This window comes from Cantharellus anzutake (assembly GCF_015039405.1).
Source record: "Cantharellus anzutake strain C23 chromosome Unknown EI90scaffold_37, whole genome shotgun sequence".
Classification (NCBI taxonomy): Eukaryota; Fungi; Basidiomycota; class Agaricomycetes; order Cantharellales; family Hydnaceae; genus Cantharellus; species Cantharellus anzutake.
Window position 1 is genome coordinate 403,667 of NW_024066987.1, and position 21,090 is coordinate 424,756.

Genomic DNA, 21,090 nt, shown 5'->3' on the forward strand with positions numbered 1-21,090 from the left:
AAGTGCAGTGAACACCATGTGGGCACTTGCTTTGCCAAGTATTGGGGTGCATTCAGCCTCGTACGCTGCGCTTCTCCTCGCCCTTGGTCTCTTCTTCATCGGACTCGGCTACTGGGATGCCTTGTAAGATGCACAATCCAACTCCTGATTTCAAGTCTATTCTCTATTTATTACCATTCATGCCTTTAGTAGTTTGTTGCAACCTCATGCACCCAAAAATCGCACTGCATCCTATTTCTAGAAGTCTTAGCTAAACGTATCATTGTATGTACATCAGCCGTGGTTCATAATCACACTATCTTGCAACTCTATTGGAAGAAGCCCTTGTCTGCGACGTATCTGTGGCGGGAATCATGATTTCGGTGAGCCTCTACATCACTTATAGTTCGATTAAGATATTTCGTCAACTTTTCCCCTTGCAATTACAAATCCCTGGTGTAGCCATGGTTAGTGGTGATACATGAGGGCGGGGCGAAACTCACAGGTGTGACCCACTGTCCGCAACCGCATTGAACTCCAGCCCAGTCATAGTTCCCAAGTTTAGCATTGCACTTTTCATTCGGACATATTATCTTCCCTGCCATTCGGCCTTCCCCAAGGAATGAATCCATCCATTTCATCTGTAATGGCAAGATCAATGATAACATGGGCGCCGCTTCGGAGGACTCACTAACCGCTTCAACGAAATACCCTGAGCAAGAAGGATTAGCAATGATGGGTTGTAGGGAAAAGGAGTCGGCGCGAGAAAGACGGCGAGGCGAGGAGTTATGCAAGGCGGCAATGAGAGAAGACCTTCGAAGCGCTGCTATTGACGGAGGAAGTTGGGCGGATATTTCTCCAGGAGAAAGAAGGACAGGCCCATCCGGTAGCGGGTCGGTGGATGGTCCAGATTCGTGCGTATCCCCGCTGTCCTCTTGTACTTCTGCTGCGGGTGCCTCATTGATTGTCTGCTCATCTTCTCCATCGGAGTCAACAAAGGCAGATTCAGACATGGAACTCATCATCAGACTAGATGGAAGTACTGAACGTGATTTGATTCCATCCCCTGAGGAAAGTGAACGTAGTGTGGCGGTAGCGGATCCTTGGGACGAGCGCCTGCTGATCGAAACTGTGCCTTCATGTCCACGATTAGGCAGGCCCGTCATACTCAGATTCGCCGAGGCATTCTGCGTAACACTCTCGCCCTGTACGCCACTTCGAGTTGACTTCTGTGATGCTCGGACTAACTTCTCATCTTCTAAAACCTCTGCATCTATGGAGCTCATCTTGAGCCCCAAAAGGACAGAACTCTTCGGACCCCTTGCCCCTTCGCCAAGGGATGACGCCCGCGAAGATGCCCTGGACCGTTCATTCGGGGTTGGGGGAGACAATTGACCATGGTCCATCATGTGCTCACGAGCCGCAAGCTCCCGTCTAGAGGAAAACTGGTTTGTATATCGTATGGCGAACGGAATGGCAGGAACATCATACCGGCACATCTTGCAGCGGATCCGGCGGCGCGGGCCACCACCAGGGGTAACAGGAGCGGAAGGAGTGGCGCTTCGTGGAAATCCAGCAAACATATCAGAGCGAATATCCGAACCGTCTCCATCTAGATGGGTCGATGAATGGGTTTCTGAGGAGAGAAGCCATCTCCACTTACTGAGTATCTCTTTCACCGATCTATCTAAGTAGAATTTGCGTATATTTTTGTCTCTTCCGGATACTTTGAAGGATGCAGATTGGTACAATTCTAGCTGTTCCATGAAACCTACATTAGGACTGTGTAGGATGTCAATCCTTCGGTGCAGAAGGCAGTGATCAGGCGTCGAACCTACGCGACTGAAGGCCGCGCTTGTTGTATTAGCTTGATCGCAGAATCACGGTCTAGGTTTTGGCTATACATGAGGAAGGCTGCGACGATCGTCGCACTCCGGCCTGCAGCAATGGATGATCTCCGTTTAAGAGATGCAGGGAGGATTGAATGACATGTACGAACTCATGCCCGCCTGACAATGTACAAGAATCCCCTCGCCGCGAGAAAGGGCAGCTTCAATAAGAGCATTGCATGCAGGGATGTGCTCTAGCACGTCTGTGTCCGGAGAGTCATCTAATGGAATCTGGTGGCGCCTGAGCATCTACAGAGCCAGCAGCTCGTGTGTCAGTGACTATATCTAGGCTAACACCACAACTGGACAGACTGGGTTGAGCTTGACACGCCCCCGCATTGCCGAGAGGATGAACTTGATGTTGTTCTTCTCGAGCTCATCATTGGCTACAGCTGCGGATAAATCGCCAATCCACAGCCCAGGCACAACTTCGTCCATGGAGTGGTAGAAATCTTCGGAGGCCGAATCATCCATCGTACTGCAAGTTGGGCCGCTGGAGGTTGGTTCGATGCACAACTTGAACTCTCCCGAGAGGGATTTCTGATTTCGGAATAATGACGTCCCGGAAGCAACTCGCAAACCTGACAACACCAGAGACCTCTTCGATCGAGGCCAGGAATCTTGTAATTTATTCGTTTCACATCTCATATACAAGGAGGGGCAATGCATGAAGAAAAGATAAAGAGAGAACAACGTGCAGAATTACAATGAAAAGTCCTTGGAATTGTCCTTGTCTATGACGACGTCGTAAACCAGTTACTCTGTGGTCACAGATTTAGCACTGTAGCAAAAAATAGTTAGTCTTGGTCGGGAACCAACAGGATGGACCAACGCACAGGTTGCGAGGGAAGTCGACGTCGAAGCCGTTGAGGATAGCGAGATGGTAGGAGAGAAGCTGGAGAGGAATGATGTTTAAGATGCCTTGAAGACAATCCACAGTTTGGGGTACTCGAATTGTCCTATATTCTTTGGAGATGCTGAGATCATCTTCGTTGCAAATGATAATAGGTTGCCCTTTGCGAGCGGTGACTTGGGCCAGAGCAGACTGAACCTTTGGATACAATGAATCTCTAGTCATGACTAGGATGACTGGGAGATCCCCATCAATGAGAGCAAGAGGACCATGCTTCAGCTCTCCGGCAAGAATCCCTGCATGGCCAGTGATGTTTCAGGGTTCGTCAATGATGCAATGTTCAACCTTACCTTCGCTGTGTGTGTAGCTTATTTCTTTGATCTTGAGGGCGCCTTCGAGGCACGTTGCGTACCTAAATAGGGCATTTCATACAATGCAAGGAAGCGGGAAATGAATGGACGCTCACTGGAATCCACGACCCATTATGAGTAAAGAACGCGAGTTGGCGAGGACAGTTTTGGCAAGCTGTTGAAGCGCTTTATCCCCATGAAGTACCTGACTGATCTGGGCAGGGAGCTCATGCAAGCCATCGATGATTTGTTTCCGTCGCTCGGTGAGCGAGATTCGATCTTCAGACATTTGGATGGCGAACATAATGAGTGCAATATACTGGGATGTATACGCTTTGGTAGAAGCAACGCCAATTTCGGGCCCAGCGTTGATATGAATACCACAGTGGGATTCACGAGAGATGGTAGAACCAACAGTATTGACAACGCCAACGCACAGTGCGCCGCGCTCCAGGCAATATCTCATGGCAAGGATAGTGTCAGCGGTCTCTCCCGACTGTGACACGAAGACGCAAACATCGTCCCGGAAGATTGGTGTCTTGCGATCAAGGAAATCAGAGGCTAATTCAACCGACACCGGGATTTCTGTTAATTCTTCAAATATAGCCCTAGTCTGAAGGAATCATGAGTATGTTCCAGAACAGTCTAAAGGATGAGCGTACAGCAATGCATGAGTGGTACGAAGTTCCACAAGCAGAAAACACGATTCGGCGGCAACGGCGTATGATGGGGAGGTAGGCCTTGAGTCCACCCAAGGTAATCTTGTGAGTGTCGAAATTGACACGACCACGCATCGTGTTGACGACCGATTCCGGCTGCTCGTAGATCTCCTTTTGCATGAAATGGTCGAACTTGCCCTTCATGATTTCGGCGAGTTCGAGCTCGAGTGTCTCGATGGCACGAACGGAAGACTTGCCCTCTTCGCGACGGAGCCGATGGATATGCAGCTCTCCCTCAATAATATGAGCGATATCATCGTCTTCCAGGTAAAGTACGCGCTTGGTATGCTCGACAACAGCGCTTGCATCTGACGCAATGAAGAACTCGATCGGTTGTGGCACTCCTTCCTCTGACATGAAAGCACGAGATTGAGTGCGAGTCATCCCAGCGGGTTGTGGGACGAGGAAGTTGCTCCCCAACGAACTACTGCCGGGTGCAACTTGCATTCCAGATCAGGGTCAAACTAAACTTCCTTTAAGGCAGAGTTACTTACGCAATCCAGCACCTTTTTCGACGTCAGGACCCGCAATTTCGACGTCGACAAAATCGATTTTGAGCTTCTTTTCTGTCTTAACTCCGATGAGGAGAGGTGATCCACGCCGCGCGGTGACGACTTCATTTGGGAAATGGATGCTCTTGAAGACGAATGCGAAAGAACCTTCGAGTTCCTTCACCACAATTTTCACAAGGGTAGTAAAATCGAGCCTAGTGCCGCGCTGAGAGTCCCAAATGTACTTGAAAAGCACAGCTACGACCTCGGTATCAGTCTCACTTTCAAATTTGTAACCCTTCTTCTGAAGAACAAGACGCAATTCGTTGTTATTAGTAACGATACCATTATGAATGACGGTAAACTCGTTAGTGGGATCCGAGCGGAGAGGATGGCAATTAATGGGTGAGGGAGCACCGTGGGTGGCCCAACGGGTATGCGCGATGGAAACTTGGTTGATGAAGGTCTTCCCGAAATTGACTTTAGACTCCGTAATGAGTTTACGGAGTGCAGCGACTTTTCCGACTTGTTTGAAGAGAATGACATCCTTTTCGGTGTCACCATCAATACCAATCCCTGAGGAGCCGCCGCGCAGGCACACAGGTCAGAGCTCTCCGTAAGCGAAGTGACGTTGCAATCAACACATTACCTGCACTGTCATAGCCACGATATTCCAAACGTTGGAGGCCAGTACATAGGATGTCGCAAATTTCTTTGCGGTCCTGCAAGTTGATGGAGGAATCCGAGTTGGCAACCATCGTTGCTGAGTGTTGAGGGACGATATCGAACACACCTTTTCAGTGAGATACGTGCAGTACGCGAAGATTCCACACATAGTTAATAAGTGTGTGGAACTGAGGGAGAAGAGCGAGTTGAAAACAGTGAAATCGTTCGAGGGAAAACAATCGCGCCAATTGCGATTCAGGTTGGAACCATCACTTGGAATTTATATGGCTCTGATTTCAATTTAACGATCGCATAGCCACAGCCGGTATCGGATGACAAGATTAGGTATTACATGACAAACTGTTACCTTGCAAGCGGGAACGGGCATTGCAGGCATGCCATCACTATCAGAAACATGTTTTGGGGTTCTTTGGGCCTTACATACTTGTTTACCGTAAACTGAAAAGATTGGTTGCCATCTCCAGCTGGTCATCAGCTTGCGAGCTGCCGCAGCACCACGATACCAACCGGACAGCATTCGCCGTCAGGTGGCTGGAAATAAATCGTCAAACCAACGCACCATCACAACAAGGGCCATGGAAGCGTATCACACAGACGATTACATATCGTCCACACTCCATTCATACGCCTCTAGTCCGCGCCGTTTCCGATCATTTGCCCGTTGAAATAATTTCTTCTCGAAACCGTTGCTCCGATCTTCCACACTCGGTGTTGTTAGACGCCCACGCACCACTGAACGCGTGAATAACTCACCCACACCATCCCAACGATACCCAGGTTTTATACCAAAACGGTTTGGAGGTGGAGGAGGGCCCGTATATTCTGGCTTCTTTGGCCCTTTCGAATTCTTTTTCTGTATCCAACCCAAATGACCAGATGATTTCAGTGAGGATATGGATATAAGTCGTGTTAACGAACAGTGAGAAATGGCGCTGCTGGGTCATTCCATCGCACTTGCTCCCTTTGAGCTGCGTTCAGGTCTGCGTCATCCACATAACTAAAGCACCCTCACTCTGAGTTTAGGCTGCATAATTAACAGTATAGAATCTGCATACCGCGCAAGATCCCTTGATTTTTCTTTCTCCAGCTCCACTCGTTCACGCTCCTTATCTTCCCTCTGAACAAGACCCTTTCCCCATTCCATCTTTTGGGCCTCCTTCTCCTCCCGGGCCCGTCTCTCTCGTGCAGCGGCAGCACGTTCCGCTTTCGTATCAATTTTCTTCCCCGTTGCATCACGATAGACTGTTTCTTGCTGCTCTCCAGATATGTCCAACTTGTCCACCGGCTTGCCCTTCATTTGCGTCAGTTGGGCACTGGTAAGGATGCCACCTGCCACAACACTTGACTCCTCAACCACAATGGGCTGTTCATCTGGAGCAGGGGGAGGCGTCGGCTCGCGCACTGTTTCCCATCCTCCGCCAGCACCACCTACCGATTTTCGCTTCTTGAAGCTGCGGTCGGACGCGATAATGGCATCACCTTTCGCAATGTCTTCCTGCACATCTCCATCATTGGCGTCGGGGATATTGCCACCCCAGCCAGCGTCTTCGTCCACTATCAAAGACGTCGAAGTCGAGGGATCTGAACCTTTCTTCTTTTTCTTCTTTTTCTGTGGATCGGATGAGCCGTACTTCGCGAGGATGGCTTCAGCCTTAGCCCCAGACATGTACTTAGCAGCAAGATATGCCTGTTTTGAGCTATCCATCATAGAATAGTTGAACTGAACAAGGGAGACAGGAACGTAAGTGAGCGCCGAGGGCCCATCTGGAGTCACCTGACGTCACCGTCCTGATCCCGAATAATTGTGTTTTCTTCACAGCAGTAACTGGTTTCCACTATCCCAACTGCTGCGACCCAGACAGGTCATCAGCCTCTACGGGGTCGCACGATTTGCAGCGATGATGCTTCGTTACTTCATTCGACCTTTCGCGTGTCCACGCATCAAGTTGGCGAGAGGATTAAGTTTCTCCAAGGAGGTCGGGAATGCTCTTCCCTATTTCATACATAATATCTGAGTCGATCTGGCCGAAGGTTCCTCTTATTGTTGAGCCAGAGGGATATTCGCATCTTCTTGGATCTGTTGTGCCTCTTGATGTTTCATGGCATATGCCCAATGCTAGCCGGGATTCTCGGGCTGAGTTCAAGAAGCGCAGGATTCCCCGTGCGAGATTCATGAGCTTGGATGAGGTGGCCGGTGAACACCCGCTGAGTCTGCCGCATATGATGCCTTCACCCAGCCTTTTCGCGACCACATGCAGTGAGTATCAGAAACTGCATGAGGACCCTCTCCAATGCAATTCGTTGCGCAGAACGACTTGGTATCTCCCCAGGCACGCACGTTGTGCTGTATGAATGTTCCGAGCGGGCGTGTTCCTCGTATGATCTCACTACCTTGGCAGGTACGACACAATTGGAGTATTCTCTTCCCCAAGGGCCCTTTTTATGTTCAAGGTAAGGTGATGACGAGCGGCGAAGTATGTTGCGAACATTAGCTTTTCCAAGGCATTCGGCCATAAGAAGGTCAGCATTATGAATGGTGGGATGCCTAACTGGGAGTATGCAAGCCTCCCAGTTGATGAGCGAGTCTTTGAAGTGCCCTCCTTGGATATTGTGTGTAGTCTGAAATAGCTCGCTTTGTGATTCGCTGCTTGATCGATCGTTTAGCCAGTTGACTATCCAGAGCCGGAATTGAGTACCAACTGGCTGCGAAGTGCGTAGCCTCTGCACCCCTCACTTTGACGTCTCGCATGACCTTTATTTCAGATTACGAAGATATGAAAGTAAACGCGACAGCTGCACCATCTGAAAGCAACAACCATGAGCTGGTGCTTGATGCTCGTGCAGCACCAAGGTGAGGACGCGCTCATTTGGTCGCTAGGTGTGGAGCTAGACGATAGCTTGTTCTCAGATTCCATGGAACCGCACCTGAACCTCGGCCAGGGTTACCGTCTGGTCATATACCCTACTCAATTTCATTGCCTTTCGACATTCTGCTCGAAACCGTAACCACAGGAAACGGTAGCCAATTCACAAGACTACGAAACACAAAGGAGTTGTACGAGATCATTGCGAGAGCCATCGGATCCGATGCTCCTCTTCAACCTGGTTCGAAAGTCAGAATTGTTAATACATGCGGATCTGGAATGACTGCTGCCATCATTTGGCTGGCGCTTCAGCGACTGGGGGTGAATTCTGCTCTATATGACGAAGTAAGCTGCTATTGATGAAGACCTCTAGACTCGTTGCTAACTGATGCCTAAGTCATGGATGGGTTATGCAGCGAGACCGGAAAGCATCATTGCTACCACTACATAAGATGTACTTTGGACGGCACAATGGAATGAAAATTGATGAAAACCAAGAGAAAAGCTACGACACCATCCCGAGCACTCATATAACCCACTTCTTTGTACCTTTGGTTTTTCTCTCGCTATCTTTGTGACTTTGGAACTCTAATTCGCTCGCTAACCCTCCTCCAAGTTTCTCCTCCTTCTGGAAACCCAGGATGCTCGTCTTGAACGTTAACCCCAAGTGCGCGATCCTCTGCTGTAACGCAGGCCCGGCTTCACTGGGGTGCAGGGCGCCATTTGCAATGGCTGCCTCCTCAGCGGAACTCAATTGTAGGGGCACTTCTGGGGATGCCAGTCGCGTCCATATCGCCAATCGATAGAAGTTTGGTCGAGCTGAGCATATGACGCCTGTAACAATCGATCTGGGAGGGGCTGTATCTGACTGAGCTCCCATGGCCGCCTCCGACAACGCAGGGTCAAACGTTTCGCCTATCGCTGCAAGCATCTGCAATGAATGAGCTTAGCTTGTTGATGTCAGAACAATTTTAGCACCTTACCGTGTATAGCCACATTTGGTCAATCGAATTCGCGATCTTCTGTCTGGGGAACTGCACGCTCCATTTACCACCATTCTTGTTAGCTGAGTCTTCCCAAGCGGGAATAATTCCATCCTGACAGGTGGTATGAGACATGGGCGACGGTGTGGGGTGATAGGACACATGCCTTAAATAAATAATAGTTCGCCTTCTGAGGCAATCCAGAAGGAGGTACGACAGCATTATGTAGACTGTGTGCTGATGAGGTCATGGTTGGACGAGCTAGGAAAAAGCGAACGTACCCCCAGAACTCTTCCACGCTATCGAAAGTTACGACTTTCTTTATGACATCCATCCAATTCGAGGCAGTGGTAGACGGAGTGTGTGGGACTGATGAACTCGGTGTGGAGGGGGCGCCTGTAGTTTTGATGTGGGGAGAATCGTACCAGAGTGTCCAGGAAGAGTATAAGGGATGCTGTCAGAATGAAGAAGTCATTTGTCACAACATTCAGGGGTAACCTGGGATCAAAGCTCACCTTTACAGTGAACGTATGAGGATCGTCAAAGACGGAACGGTCGCTATCGATGCCTGGAGCAGAAGATTGAAGCTCAAGAATCTGTTCATCTTCATTCAATCCAAAGTCGGCTTCAGAGCCAGCTGGTTTAGGGGGTAGTGACGAGTCAGCAATTGCCGCGTTGAGAGCCTGCTGGGCGGAATTTTGTGCCGATTCGGGAAGCGTGGAACCTGCCATGCTATTCCTCTAGAATTCTCCTTAGAGAATCAACCTAAGATAGACGAACTGGGAGCGGATCTGTGAAATATTTTCCGTTGTAGAGCGAGGTTAGACGGCAACTGTTGTCGAAGACGCTTGGCAAGTTGATACTGTGAATTACTTGAAGCGATCGCGTCCGGATACAAATTTCGCGACACACAGTCTTCCGAAACCCACTAAGGCTCTCACTTGGAAGATTGAAAGAGCGCAAGTTCACTTTTTCAGCGGGCGCCTTCTCCTGGTACCTGCGCTCAATCTGTTTGCGTCTACAGTAGTTGAAAGACCCCATAAGCTTAGGCTTAGGGTCGCATGACCAAGTCCCCACTTTTCGAAGCCTCGACGCACTGAAAACCCTGCCCATTCCGTCTTCCTCACCGGCTTGTCTTTTTTGCCTTCAGAGCACTATCGCCGTCTCATGGGGGACTCTCGAGTTCTACCGAAGATGTCTGAGCTACAGCAAGCTCCATGGTATGCTAAGCCGGCGGCGGCAGCCACAGGAGCAACTTTGACCGCCCTTACAAGTGCGTCCATACGTTCTTCCAGTCCAGCACCTTCCATGGTATCAAAATTATGGCATAGTGACACCTTTTGACGTTATCAAAACACGTCTACAAACACAACCGCTGACATCGGCTGCATCTTCCTCGTCACTTTTGTTTCCGACACCTCCGAAAGGTGCTTGCTGCCAGAACTCCCCGACAAACTGCGTTCGATCTCTTCACACATTACCACTATCTCCAGGCTCGCACGCATTCTGGAGCCCGAAAACGGTTGCAGTTGCTGACCGAGGCCAAATAGTTTGCCTTTGGGACGGCACGCGAACCACGGTTCAGCGCGTCAACGGCTTTTGGGATGCCGCATGGCGTGTTTGGACGACTGAGGGATTCAGGGGACTCTGGAAAGGTGTAGGGACAACATTGTGGGTTTAATACGACCAATAGAAATATGAACTAACACCTCATCCTCCACCTAGACTTATCGCTGTTCCAGCTCAAACAGCGTACATGATCACTTACGACACTGTACTTCATACCTTCCTACCTTCACATACGTTCTCCCCGTTCGCAGCGGGCATACTAGCTCGTACTACTATCTCGACTTTTTTTTCTCCTTTAGAACTCCTTCGCACACGATTGCAGGCAACTCCCTCGCGTCCGAGTGTCCCTAGAACGCTACGTTCGACGATGGCCGGGATCCGTGCAACGGTCAAGGTTGAAGGTGTGCCGAGTCTCTGGCGCGGTTTATCTCCCACTTTATGGAGAGACGTGCCATTCAGCGGAATGTACTGGGCCGGATATGAAAGTGGGAAGGCGGCATTTAGCCGCCACGGGTATGAAGGTCCTCTGGTCGCTTTCGTCAGTGGCGCCACCAGTGGGACTTTTGCGGCCATTGTGACATCACCATTCGATGTGCTGAAGACGCGAAGACAGGCAATGGTTGCAACTTCTGGGAACTCATCGAGTACCCTCTCAGTCGCAGCTAACGTGGTGCGCAGTGAAGGTTACCAAGCCCTTTTCGCGGGATTGACCCCAAGGCTCGCCAAAATCGCTCCAGCATGTGGCATCATGATCTCTTGCTATGAGGTATGATCCAGCCTTAAGTCTAGAAGAATGAGATGAGGGCTCACACCCTTCTAGGGTTTCTCCAAGTACCTCGCGAGATGATGTCCGCCCATTCACGTCGCGCCCACCTCTAATCAAGATATTTATTAGTACAATATGTCCAATAGCAGAGCAACGAGACCCTTGAATAGATTATCAATAGATGGTTTTTTTGCGATCTGACACGATATTTAATAGAGGTGAAGGGCACGTGCGCAGTGATCGTCCGACCTCTTGTCACTGTACTTCGCCCATTTCAGCGTTTGAAAGATGTCTATGGACCCCAAAGAACTCGAAACGTATCAAGTACAGTTATCACAAGTCGAGTTGGCCCTCGTTTCTGAGCCTGACAGCCAAGATCTGATTTCCCTCCGCACTGAACTCCAAGAACTCATCTCTCTCACTGAGCAATCCATTGCTCTAGCAGAGAAAAATAAGGCGAATACATCCGTTAAAGCGTCTTCTAGCAAAGTAGCCTCCACTGTTTCACCTACCTTCCAGTCCGGAGATGATGTCCTTGCGAAATATTCAGGCGATAACCAATGGTACCCTGCTCGCATAACGTCCGTTGGCGGCTCGGAGGAAAAACGTGTTTACAGCGTCGCTTTTAAAGGCTATAATTCGACAGAGCTGGTCCAAGCATCCTCTATCAAGCCTCTACCGCCGAATTATGCCCAAACCTCTGCGTTAGGAAAGCGAAAAGCCGAGGATGAAGCGGAGAGGGAGAGGAGAAAGAAGCGAAATGAGAAGAAAGCAGAGGCTCGTGCCGTCAAGGCGAAAGAGCAGAGCGATAAAGCTGCATCGTGGATGAAATTCGCCAAGAAGGCTGAGAAAAAGGGGGCACACATCGCTGGGTTGTCCGGAACTAGCATATTCAAGACTCCAGATAATCCGCATGGCCGTGGTAAGTGTCCTGTTCCTCCGTTTTTCCTCCTCTAGAAACGTTGTTTGTTTCAGTGGGGGTCACCGGGAGTGGCAAAGGGATGACAGAATATCAGAAGATCGGGAAGCATAAGTATGCCGACGACTCAAACCCTTAAATTATTCCTTTGGTGCGTGACTCGCTTGGGTTGCAGACATGAAGTTGATTGTGCTTCGCTCGGCCCAGGGTTTTGGTGCCCAAAGATTCGCAGCAACATGGATCGACTTTCCAGACTGGCAGCAACACGCAGGATGATGTTATCAGGGCGGCAAGCGTTCCCTTGTTCTCCTTTATCGCATGATGAACGATTCATTCGCATCTTACATACTCATTTTTTGTACATCCTGTAGATTTGATGAAACCATCCGTGGTAATCCATACCTTTCTTCGTGCCCTTGCTTCGCTCTAAGACGTTCGTATTCTCATATTTATCGTTTCAGGAAGTTACCGAAACTCCTACCGCCATGATATGGGCCCGTTCGAAGTTTTTGACTACCAATGCACTGACCAATAGCAAAGGCCGCTCAGGTTAAAATAAGAGGACACCATAATTGGCTGGGAGTTCGCCCAAACCGGGGGTACTTGCAGTTGGCCTGACGGGAATTGTGTGTAGGAAAGACTCTCCCGGGGTGGGAAGGACCTGTCCACCCCTTCCGTGCGTGGGGATGTTCTCGAGCTGACTATGTGAGTATGAGGTGCAAGATTCCTCCTTACTTGCCAGGAAATGATCAAACAGTAAATCTGGGTGATGCGGACAGGAAGGCAGAATATTCGATACCTAAGGACGAGGCTACCTTCCGCATGATACCAAGATGGTAAACCTCAGCTCTCGTGCGTCTGGGCCATGGTGGGTGTTTGTCGGGATAATCAAGTCTTCTGTGAGGGGCAGCGTTGGCGTGTCTTATTCCATGGGGCGGGAGAGAGCTTAAATGCTCAGGGCTGTGCCACCCAGCTGGGCATCCCTTGGCAAATCAACATCACAGCGCCCCAATTTGTAGGATAGTAATCCCAAGTATTTACCTCCGCCGCACCGGAGCGCCTTTGGCATCACCGCGCCCCCTCATCAGCATAGGGTTTCAAAAGGTGATCTGCCATGCATGGTGCGAGGCCGTTTACGGCTCATTCGTTTGGTCGGATTTGCATGTGACGTGCAAACCTGATCGTCGGTGTCCGCAGGCCCGCATGTATCCAATTACATAACATTTTCAGCAATGAGCACACAGACATGTTGTAGGACAGTAAGCGTGGCACAGTATCCTTCATGGCGCGAGCCATGGTGCTTGAGCAGTGCATGACACGATGCGCGTCCCGGGGCAAACATAGCTACACGAACCACGCAAATTTTGGAGGGCAAGTAACACGTATATATTGCCACACAACTGTACAGCATAGCTCTAACTCGTGAGCATGACAAGGCTCGCAAGCATTAATACCCACGCATTGACGACTAAGAACAATACGCAGAGAAGAGACAAACGCAGCAACATTATTCTGTCCCTCCTTTCCCGTAACCCTACATCTACCAACAAAGATGAGGTACTGGATATAGAGGGTGCACCCAGTGCAATTGGCAGATGATAAGAAATAAAATCAAACGAGGATTCTCACTGGACAGACGCAAGCTCGGCATCAATCATGATGATTAAAGCACGATGGTAATACATCAAGGATAAATGAATACTCAGGCACGGAGTTGAGCCTTGAGGTTGTTCTCGAGATTGCCACGTTGAGTGATATACTTAACTTGGGCACCAGCCCTGCCAACGAGGATGGTTAGATACTTGAGACGAGAACAGACGGCCACCAGAAAACTTACGGCACAATACGCTTCTCGGCCTTCAACCTGGGATATTCAGTCTTGTCGACCTTTGTGAAGCCCCACTTCTTTGAAATGATGATCTTCTGCCGACCAGGGAACTTGTAACGAGCACGACGCAGTGCCTCAACTACAACAGCAGCGTTGGACTCCTTCGTACGGATCGAGATCAGAACCTGACCAATGTTGACGCGTGCAACAGTGCCATAAGGCTTGCCCCAGGCGCCGCGCATGCCGGTTTGCAGACTGAGTAGACGCATGTCAATGCGGTGAATAAAGCGCAGCCTGGTATGTCGTCCACTCACCGATCAGCACCTGCACAAGACAACATCTTGTTGATGCGGAGGACGTGGAAGGGGTGGACGCGGACCCGAAGATGGAAAGAATCCTTTCCAGCCGATTTCACGCAGTACTTGTTGGCACAGATTCGGGCGGACTCAAGAGCTTCAGACGAGAGTTGCTCGTACTCAAATGAAACCAAGTGAACACAGAATGGGAAGTCATCAACAGGTGCACGCTTGCGACCCAAGTCGAAGGAGCGGATCTGTTGGAGCATTGGTCAGCCACGAGCAAATGGTGCAATTCTCAAGTCGACTCACCTTGGAGTCAGGGACACCTCGATTGTAGCGGGACTTGGGGTATGGCTTGTTCTTGCAATAACGGTAGCAGCTGGCTGGTCGGCGTCCCATATCTAAAAAAGTCTAGATGGTGCTGAGAAGGGTTGAGTGAAGAGGAAGGAAAATGCCGAAGATGCACATCAGAACTGTACAGTTGGTTGACACACCCAGAGAGGGAAAGTCTTCAAGTCAAAACTCACTTTGAGAGGTTATATTATACACGGAGAGGCCTTTTGGTGAGCGACCGGAAGTAGAGTTACCTGGATGTCTGAGCCTTATATACCACCTCGCTGACTCAGGTGGAGGGCTGCAGTCACGTGTGACTACTTCGATGACGTGATTGTCAATTACAGCAACCGTCAAAAAAATCTGCGCGTCAAATCTTGATGGATATATCAGGCAAAACATGTGATTTGCGATTTAGGGAAAAAATCACCGTGTCCCAATGGCACCACCAAAAAAGGATATTAAGTACTCAACCGCTCCATTGTTATAATGCATGTAGTGGGCAAACACCTCAAACCCGCAGCCAAGGATCTAATCATCACGATGCCTAACTCGATGGGCGCGCACGATATTTCAGCGGTAACCCAGCTGTCTGTGTTGTGAGGCAACAACCCGTGACTCACCAGCAAGCGCACATGACCCGCATGTGACACACGGTCCTCGTGATCGCGAATGTATAGTTTCTCGTTATTTGGGATTGTTTTCTTTTTTCCTCAGTTCTCGCTACGGAGACTGAGGTCAGTTTCCTCTTTGACATTCCTCATTACCTGCACAGCAGAGTCACTTCCCCAGCCCACAATTACGTAACTTCTGACGCTGAAAACGTGTGAATATTTTCTCGCACACTTATCGGTTATATCGGTTACTTCTCTCCTCATCACGTTGCTTTCACGTTACCATCTCATAAGTGTTGAATGTTTGCCCTTGCTTGTCGAGGTTGAACTTCACCCTAGCTTCCTTGTGAACAGTTCAAATGTACTTGTTACCGGGAACAATGGGATCGTGTTAGCGCCGAGGTCTTCAATGTTTGGTCCGCAGAATCGATTCATACTCACCAACACGCAGCTCAGACCTTCATTTCTTCCCACCTTTCAGGCATGACTTCACATCGGGTTCTTGCGAAGCAACGCAAGCACTCTAGTAACTTAGTAACTCATTCCAACCAGTACATTACTGTACTAACACGACCAACAACCGGTCACGCGTCACACGAAGGTCTTGGATTGAATTAAAAATCAACACAACTGAATTGATTGGGTGCCTCCGGCAATTGCCGGAGGCCGTGGGAACCGGTTGTTGGTCGTGGGAGTACAGTATTATAGGTTAGAATGCTAATAATATCAGTTCTCGCTACGGAGACTGAGTACATTATTATAGCCCTCCGTTAGTCTGCATGCACCATCCATGAGGATCTCTGTAATCCTGTTGGAATCCGCAAGTGACCAGAACCTGCCGGAATATTCTGGATTGTTGTGGGAAATCCCCAGGTAATTCCAGGATATTCATGCTTGCATATGCGCGCTTGCGCAGTTACCTATTTTACGTATATTCACATTGTAATACCTTTCTGGTATGTATAAATACGCACAGACGTGCGTTGACAAGATAGTTTCTAGCTTACCTCTGATTGATCGCGAGTTGAGTATTGCCTTATCAGGTATCCCCTGACCACCTTTGCTGAGACCCGTGGCCGACGACGCTCTTAGTATTCATGCTATATCATTATTGTCCATGCCTCACATGAGTACGGAAGAGGCTCTTGCGAACCTGAAGACCCCGGCACCACGAGCGCTAAATGCCGAATGTATTGACACTGAAATTGACCCTGATTTCCGACCATTTTTGGACAAGCACGAGATCCAACTGGGGTCATGCATCCAAATCTGACGCGCAGATTTTTTTGACGGTTGCTGTAATAATCCAGAACTCGGCAACGCGCAAACGTTCCACTATATCGATCGCTGGGGTGAACGAGTCTTCATCTTGTGTATCTGGTGGTCAACGCAAATCCTTGGCCCTTCCTACTCAGTTTGGATATCAGGATTGACCCATTAGTTTAGTGTATCTTTCCGCCATCTTTAGCAACGCAGCAAGCAATTGCTTACATAGATTTTAAGCTAGACCTTGATTTCTATGCATTTTTCTTTCCAGCACGGTTGATTTTATTTATTTATTTTAGTTCCATATTTTAACTTTATAATGTGCTAAGTCTCATTACATACTCCTCTCACTAAGAACCTTTTAATCAGTGCATTGCCTTTGTGCGAATTAATTAATTCTTATTATGCAGGCCTTAGAATATCTGATTGATTTCTTCGACACGTCGTGTCGTTGCCCTTTTCTGGTTGAGAATTGTTGATGAACCCGACGTCGGGTGGCAGCGCCCGGGCCACACAAGATTTCCAAAGCTCTAAATTTTCATGCCCTCAAGTTTCCCTGTCTTGCAGTGCCATCAGTGGTAACGAACGGTGATATCGTGCTCACACCGCTGATAACAAGAAATTTTGACCCGATTCCGTGAACTCATTCTAGAGTAAGAATCAGGGACAGTGCTCACACGTGGCAGTCACTTTTTCTGCGTTCCTCCATTCTTTATGGACATGTGTGGTTCGTTCATGTTTCCTTTCTTTCTCGACATACAAATGTGGAGCACTGTATCGCTAGGGGGTGTCTAGACACGCGGCATCCGGATGGGGATTTAGCGACTCTAGCCTCCACGAACCATTGCTACCGTCGCTCACAGACACTAACTGCTACGACAGTGGCGCACCTAGTGGGTTAGCTGCCTGACTAACCCCCTTGCTCCGGGACTTCGGTCCTCAAACACGTTCATGCGCAAGCCACCTTATGGGATGGAGCGGTCTTGTGGATACCGGCAACTGCAGGAAGGGCAAATGGATGAGACACCGGCAGGTGGCGGTCGGAGAGCTGGCAAGATGGGAGGTACAATCGCAAGACATTGTTCATATTCTGTGCAGTATAACCCATTGTACACTCCGTCATATGCCAACAGGCACGGATACGGAGTTTAAAATGAATCACACATACACATGTTGCCGAAGCAACATCATGACTTGTATTCCAACATCCCTCTTTAAACTGTGGTGGGAATTTCTGATGAGGACTGCATGAAGCCGGGTTGAGACCAAAGAGGAGGTAGGGATTTCTGCCCGACGAAGTTGAAGACATCATCTCCCTCCGAATTAATGTGATTGAATATTAGCTTTTGGTATAGGGATCGAGGCTGAGCATTGCAACGAGCCATTCCTCTTCTTGCATCCTGTTTCATAAGACAATATATCTCTTGCGGCCCTGGAAAGCGTCCATGGAGAGTGAGGATATTGCGGATGCGCATCTTCGTCAATGTTCGATTCTAACGCTCGAAGCTCGCGCCACTCTACCATCGCCTCTCCAACTGAGCGCTCCGTGAGCCTTACAACTTCGGTCACCATACACTCGACGTCCATGGATGCTATGCAGCCGGCGAGTATTCCTAGCACGGTGACCCTGCCATAAAATCGGAATGGGGTGGGCCGTTGTTTGTAGTTCTCACGACCAAGACTCATTGCTCTTAAGGCAACTTTGATCCCCTCATGAAGCAGCTCCGTAGGGGATCCAATCTCGACACCCCCAGTTGCACGGCCAAAAAGAGCCCATGCGTTTGACGTCAGTGCATCGTTTAGTGATTGTGCGTACAAGGGCGGACTTGATCCCAAGACTTCAGGCTGAGAAGCACGCAGATCATCGAAAATCGTCAGGGACTCCTTCGACGCCAGGTGCGCTTCCTCCCACAAGGAGAGACCTAGCGCAAATTTTCCTTGGTCAATTAGCGCATCGCCGAGCCCACTGAGGATGCCTTTTCGACGACTGGTATTGTATGTTGATGGTGCTCCTGTTGGGATAGGGAGTGGGACAAAGGCACGCAACGTTGTGCGTTGAAGCAGTACTCGTTCTTTCATACATTCGTATGCTGCTGCCGTTCGGCCTAAACGATTCAAAATCTCGGCGTGTTCGTTTAGTGCTACATTCAGGGGAAGGAAGTCCACCCTTCCACTGTCCAAGCATGCCTTCCGCCGAATTCGAACAGCCTGGTGACTGTAACGGATTGCTTCTGCTTCATTTCCCGCCCCTTCGTATGCTTCTGAAATAGTAAAGAGCGCGGAGACAAATGATTCGCGATGAAGTGATGGATTAAAGTGGTACAGCTCCTCCCATATTTCGTACGCTTCCAATGCGCCTTGGATCTTCGCTTGTGATTCCTCTGACTGTCGTGTGGCTTGAGAAAGGTTAAACAAGGCATTTCTCAATAGCACTGCAAGATCACCGGCGTGGTGTTCGTCCTTGCAGACTACTCTGATAATGGCGCAAGCTTGGCGAATAGCGAAGAGCGCATCGTCATGTGAACCCATGTCTCGTTTAATCCGGTACCTCTCAGAAAATGCACGTATGAGGGTAGTTTGTCGAGAGATTGAATCCGTTGACATGGCGTGTAAAACCCAAAGTCCCTCGTCACAAGAAGCAAGGGCCTCTGAATATCTTGAGTCATCTCGCTGATTGGCAGCTAGGCGGACGAGGCTTTGTGCCTTGATGATTTGTCCTTCACTCTTCTCGAGCTGCTTTCCCCCAAACGGGTCGCGCTGAATCTTATCGAAAAGGCGATTATATGTAGCTGGACCGCTTTTCCACATGAATCCGTACTTGGCTGGGCTACCAAAACTTTGAAGTCGTTGTGCAACACTCAAGACGATGCGCCTGGCAAACCAGCGACAATTAGCTGAGAACAATTGATACTCAGGCTTCGCCTTCGAAATAGTCTGAAGATGTTCAACGAAATCATCGATGAACAACTCGTGTAAAGGTTCAGAGGGTAGGGTTTCGTTCATCCGTACGGCCGCCACTTCGTCCGCTGGAGAGTCGATAGAAAGAAGCTGTTCTTCCCAGACTCCGAAAGTAACTGTCTCCCGCAGCGCTGCTCCTGCGAGTATGGGCCCGAAGCTATCCGCTTGAAGCCAACGGTGTTTAATTCGCGCAGCACGTTCCAGCCGCACCCAGCTGTATTGTCCAAGACGGTTCACAAAGGACACCAGAGCGAACTCGTGATGTAATGGCATCTTCCTTTCGCGAAACAAATGTACACTACGAACACACCCAATGTCCTTGATTGGCGATTGGGGAAGATGTCCACTGGGTGTGTCGCGTCTGATGAAGGCGGCCCATCGGAAAAATTGCTCTATGCTGGGTCGCTGTTCTTTGAGGTTCAAGACACGCATCACAGAAGCGGCAAGAGGGGATTCTTCCCCACTCCTGATAGCAGGCCCGGCCATTGGTTGCACAGTACTTGTGAGATGGGAGGTTCCGTCATTGCTTCCAACAAGATCGCTGCGTGAGATGTCAGAGCCAGCTCGCAGCGCATTGGCATAAGTACCTCATGTTGTTTATTTATTTATTTATTTATTCCTGGATATTCAGCCTGCAAACTGCAGGGCTCGCGGGAGCAGGGGTGTCGAGAAAAATACACGCAAATAAAGTAGAAATAAGAAAATAAGTCCGATCCGGATGCACTCGTCCTCCTTCGTTCGGATGAAACCCCGACCATATTCCCCTGGTGAGTCGCCACTTACAGATGTTCGGATATTGCATTGCCAGCGTCGGAAATGGGGGTTCAGCTTCGCAAAGCGGACGGGATGACTCTCCGTTGTCTCCCAAGGTGTGTTTTTCTTTTCGTATGCTCCACTCTCATTTATGGATCCTGCCACCCGCTTCCGCTTGATCCCTTCTACCTCCCCCAGGGGGTCCTCAAGGCTCAGAATCCCATCCTCGTCTCAGTAAAGAGGGCAATCCATGAGGATGTGCTCTCGTGTCTCAATGGGAGTGCTGCAGCTACAACTCGGGGGTCTTCGCTAGGTAGGAACCGTTGGTAGTATTGGCCTAGAAAGGCGTGTCCGGTGCGTAGTTGAACCAGGTGGCTGAATATCGTTTTGCGGCTGAGGGCCCTAAAGTGGTCGGAGGGGCGAATTTGTGGTTCGATGCAATTGCATAAGTACATAGTATTCCGATTGTCTGAATTGGACGGGGTCAGTGTTCCACCACTCGGTTTTGAGATGACGTTCGTTCGTGTTTCGCATGAACGCTGCCGATGAGAGTGGTTGGAGGGCACAAGTGTACCTTCTTTCGCCAGTGAGTCGGCAAGGCCATTCCCTTTGAGGTTTTCGTATGTACCCATTTGATTTCAATTCGGCAGAGGGTACGTTCGTCGAGTGGCTTAAGAATAACTTCGCTTTCGCGAAGGGATTGCTGGTTGTCAAGCCCAAGGGAGGTTGCCAGAATGCGCTGGAGCGCACCGGTGTTATCTGAGAAGATTGATAAAGTTAGGTCGCTCTCCTTTGGGAAATTGTTATTGAGCCAAGAGACGAGGTGTTCTGAGCCTTGCGCGAAACCCTCCATTTCTGCATCGTAGACCTCAGCCTTTGTCCCCGTGCCTCCCTTTCCCTTGAGAATAATGTTGCCGTAGTGGTAGGCTACGGACCCGTCTCCCGATCTTTGGACGCGATCACAGGGGAC

General features: G+C 49.5%; 9 protein-coding genes across 9 annotated transcripts; 3 read left to right on the top strand and 6 right to left on the bottom strand.

Annotated features, from left to right (window-relative positions):
• Positions 1-192: 192 nt before the first annotated feature.
• On the bottom strand, positions 193-2,306 carry EI90DRAFT_3218374 (uncharacterized protein; the record flags this gene model as incomplete). Its single annotated transcript, XM_039066466.1, has 6 exons — positions 193-432; positions 483-1,591; positions 1,643-1,761; positions 1,818-1,917; positions 1,979-2,117; positions 2,181-2,306. 6 exons carry the CDS (start codon positions 2,304-2,306, stop codon positions 391-393), a joined length of 1,635 nt encoding a protein of 544 aa, XP_038914068.1. The 3' UTR covers positions 193-390.
• A 136-nt stretch (positions 2,307-2,442) lies between these two features.
• On the bottom strand, positions 2,443-5,242 carry EI90DRAFT_2998162 (L-glutamine D-fructose 6-phosphate amidotransferase). The gene is made up of 8 exons (XM_039056253.1): positions 5,075-5,242; positions 4,931-5,003; positions 4,285-4,857; positions 3,734-4,230; positions 3,188-3,684; positions 3,072-3,133; positions 2,705-3,017; positions 2,443-2,649 (listed from the first exon to the last, which is right to left on the bottom strand). Exons 1-8 carry the CDS (start codon positions 5,114-5,116, stop codon positions 2,625-2,627), a joined length of 2,082 nt encoding a protein of 693 aa, XP_038914069.1. The 5' UTR covers positions 5,117-5,242; the 3' UTR covers positions 2,443-2,624.
• Positions 5,243-5,301: 59 nt separating this feature from the next.
• EI90DRAFT_2998164 (Pre-mRNA-splicing factor of RES complex-domain-containing protein) lies at positions 5,302-6,710 on the bottom strand. Its single transcript, XM_039056254.1, has 4 exons — positions 6,024-6,710; positions 5,887-5,965; positions 5,722-5,821; positions 5,302-5,664 (listed from the first exon to the last, which is right to left on the bottom strand). Exons 1-4 carry the CDS (start codon positions 6,674-6,676, stop codon positions 5,567-5,569), a joined length of 930 nt encoding a protein of 309 aa, XP_038914070.1. The 5' UTR covers positions 6,677-6,710; the 3' UTR covers positions 5,302-5,566.
• Positions 6,711-6,741: 31 nt separating this feature from the next.
• On the top strand, positions 6,742-8,283 carry EI90DRAFT_2974671 (uncharacterized protein; the record flags this gene model as incomplete). Its single annotated transcript, XM_039055816.1, has 9 exons — positions 6,742-6,944; positions 7,000-7,225; positions 7,278-7,314; positions 7,368-7,419; positions 7,471-7,560; positions 7,633-7,678; positions 7,732-7,819; positions 7,877-8,177; positions 8,230-8,283. The coding sequence occupies exons 1-9, from the start codon at positions 6,867-6,869 to the stop codon at positions 8,281-8,283; spliced, it is 972 nt and encodes a 323-aa protein (XP_038914071.1). The 5' UTR covers positions 6,742-6,866.
• On the bottom strand, positions 8,063-9,836 carry EI90DRAFT_3065861 (translation initiation factor eIF 4e-like domain-containing protein). Its single transcript, XM_039060915.1, has 5 exons — positions 9,331-9,836; positions 9,097-9,269; positions 8,982-9,045; positions 8,816-8,929; positions 8,063-8,763 (listed from the first exon to the last, which is right to left on the bottom strand). The coding sequence occupies exons 1-5, from the start codon at positions 9,544-9,546 to the stop codon at positions 8,359-8,361; spliced, it is 972 nt and encodes a 323-aa protein (XP_038914072.1). The 5' UTR covers positions 9,547-9,836; the 3' UTR covers positions 8,063-8,358.
• A 173-nt stretch (positions 9,837-10,009) lies between these two features.
• Positions 10,010-11,345, top strand: EI90DRAFT_2974677 (mitochondrial carrier; the record flags this gene model as incomplete). Its single annotated transcript, XM_039055817.1, has 4 exons — positions 10,010-10,088; positions 10,147-10,486; positions 10,541-11,150; positions 11,205-11,345. 4 exons carry the CDS (start codon positions 10,010-10,012, stop codon positions 11,229-11,231), a joined length of 1,056 nt encoding a protein of 351 aa, XP_038914073.1. The 3' UTR covers positions 11,232-11,345.
• Positions 11,346-11,444: 99 nt separating this feature from the next.
• On the top strand, positions 11,445-12,208 carry EI90DRAFT_2926441 (uncharacterized protein; the record flags this gene model as incomplete). Its single annotated transcript, XM_039054913.1, has 2 exons — positions 11,445-12,072; positions 12,126-12,208. The coding sequence occupies 2 exons, from the start codon at positions 11,445-11,447 to the stop codon at positions 12,206-12,208; spliced, it is 711 nt and encodes a 236-aa protein (XP_038914074.1).
• A 1,229-nt stretch (positions 12,209-13,437) lies between these two features.
• On the bottom strand, positions 13,438-14,751 carry EI90DRAFT_2998178 (60S ribosomal protein L10). The gene is made up of 5 exons (XM_039056255.1): positions 14,736-14,751; positions 14,506-14,631; positions 14,212-14,450; positions 13,907-14,152; positions 13,438-13,847 (listed from the first exon to the last, which is right to left on the bottom strand). Exons 2-5 carry the CDS (start codon positions 14,593-14,595, stop codon positions 13,772-13,774), a joined length of 651 nt encoding a protein of 216 aa, XP_038914075.1. The 5' UTR covers positions 14,596-14,631; positions 14,736-14,751; the 3' UTR covers positions 13,438-13,771.
• Positions 14,752-17,732: 2,981 nt separating this feature from the next.
• Positions 17,733-19,853, bottom strand: EI90DRAFT_3017837 (uncharacterized protein; the record flags this gene model as incomplete). Its single annotated transcript, XM_039057151.1, has 1 exon — positions 17,733-19,853. One exon carries the CDS (start codon positions 19,851-19,853, stop codon positions 17,733-17,735), a length of 2,121 nt encoding a protein of 706 aa, XP_038914076.1.
• Between the last annotated feature and the right edge of the window lie 1,237 nt (positions 19,854-21,090).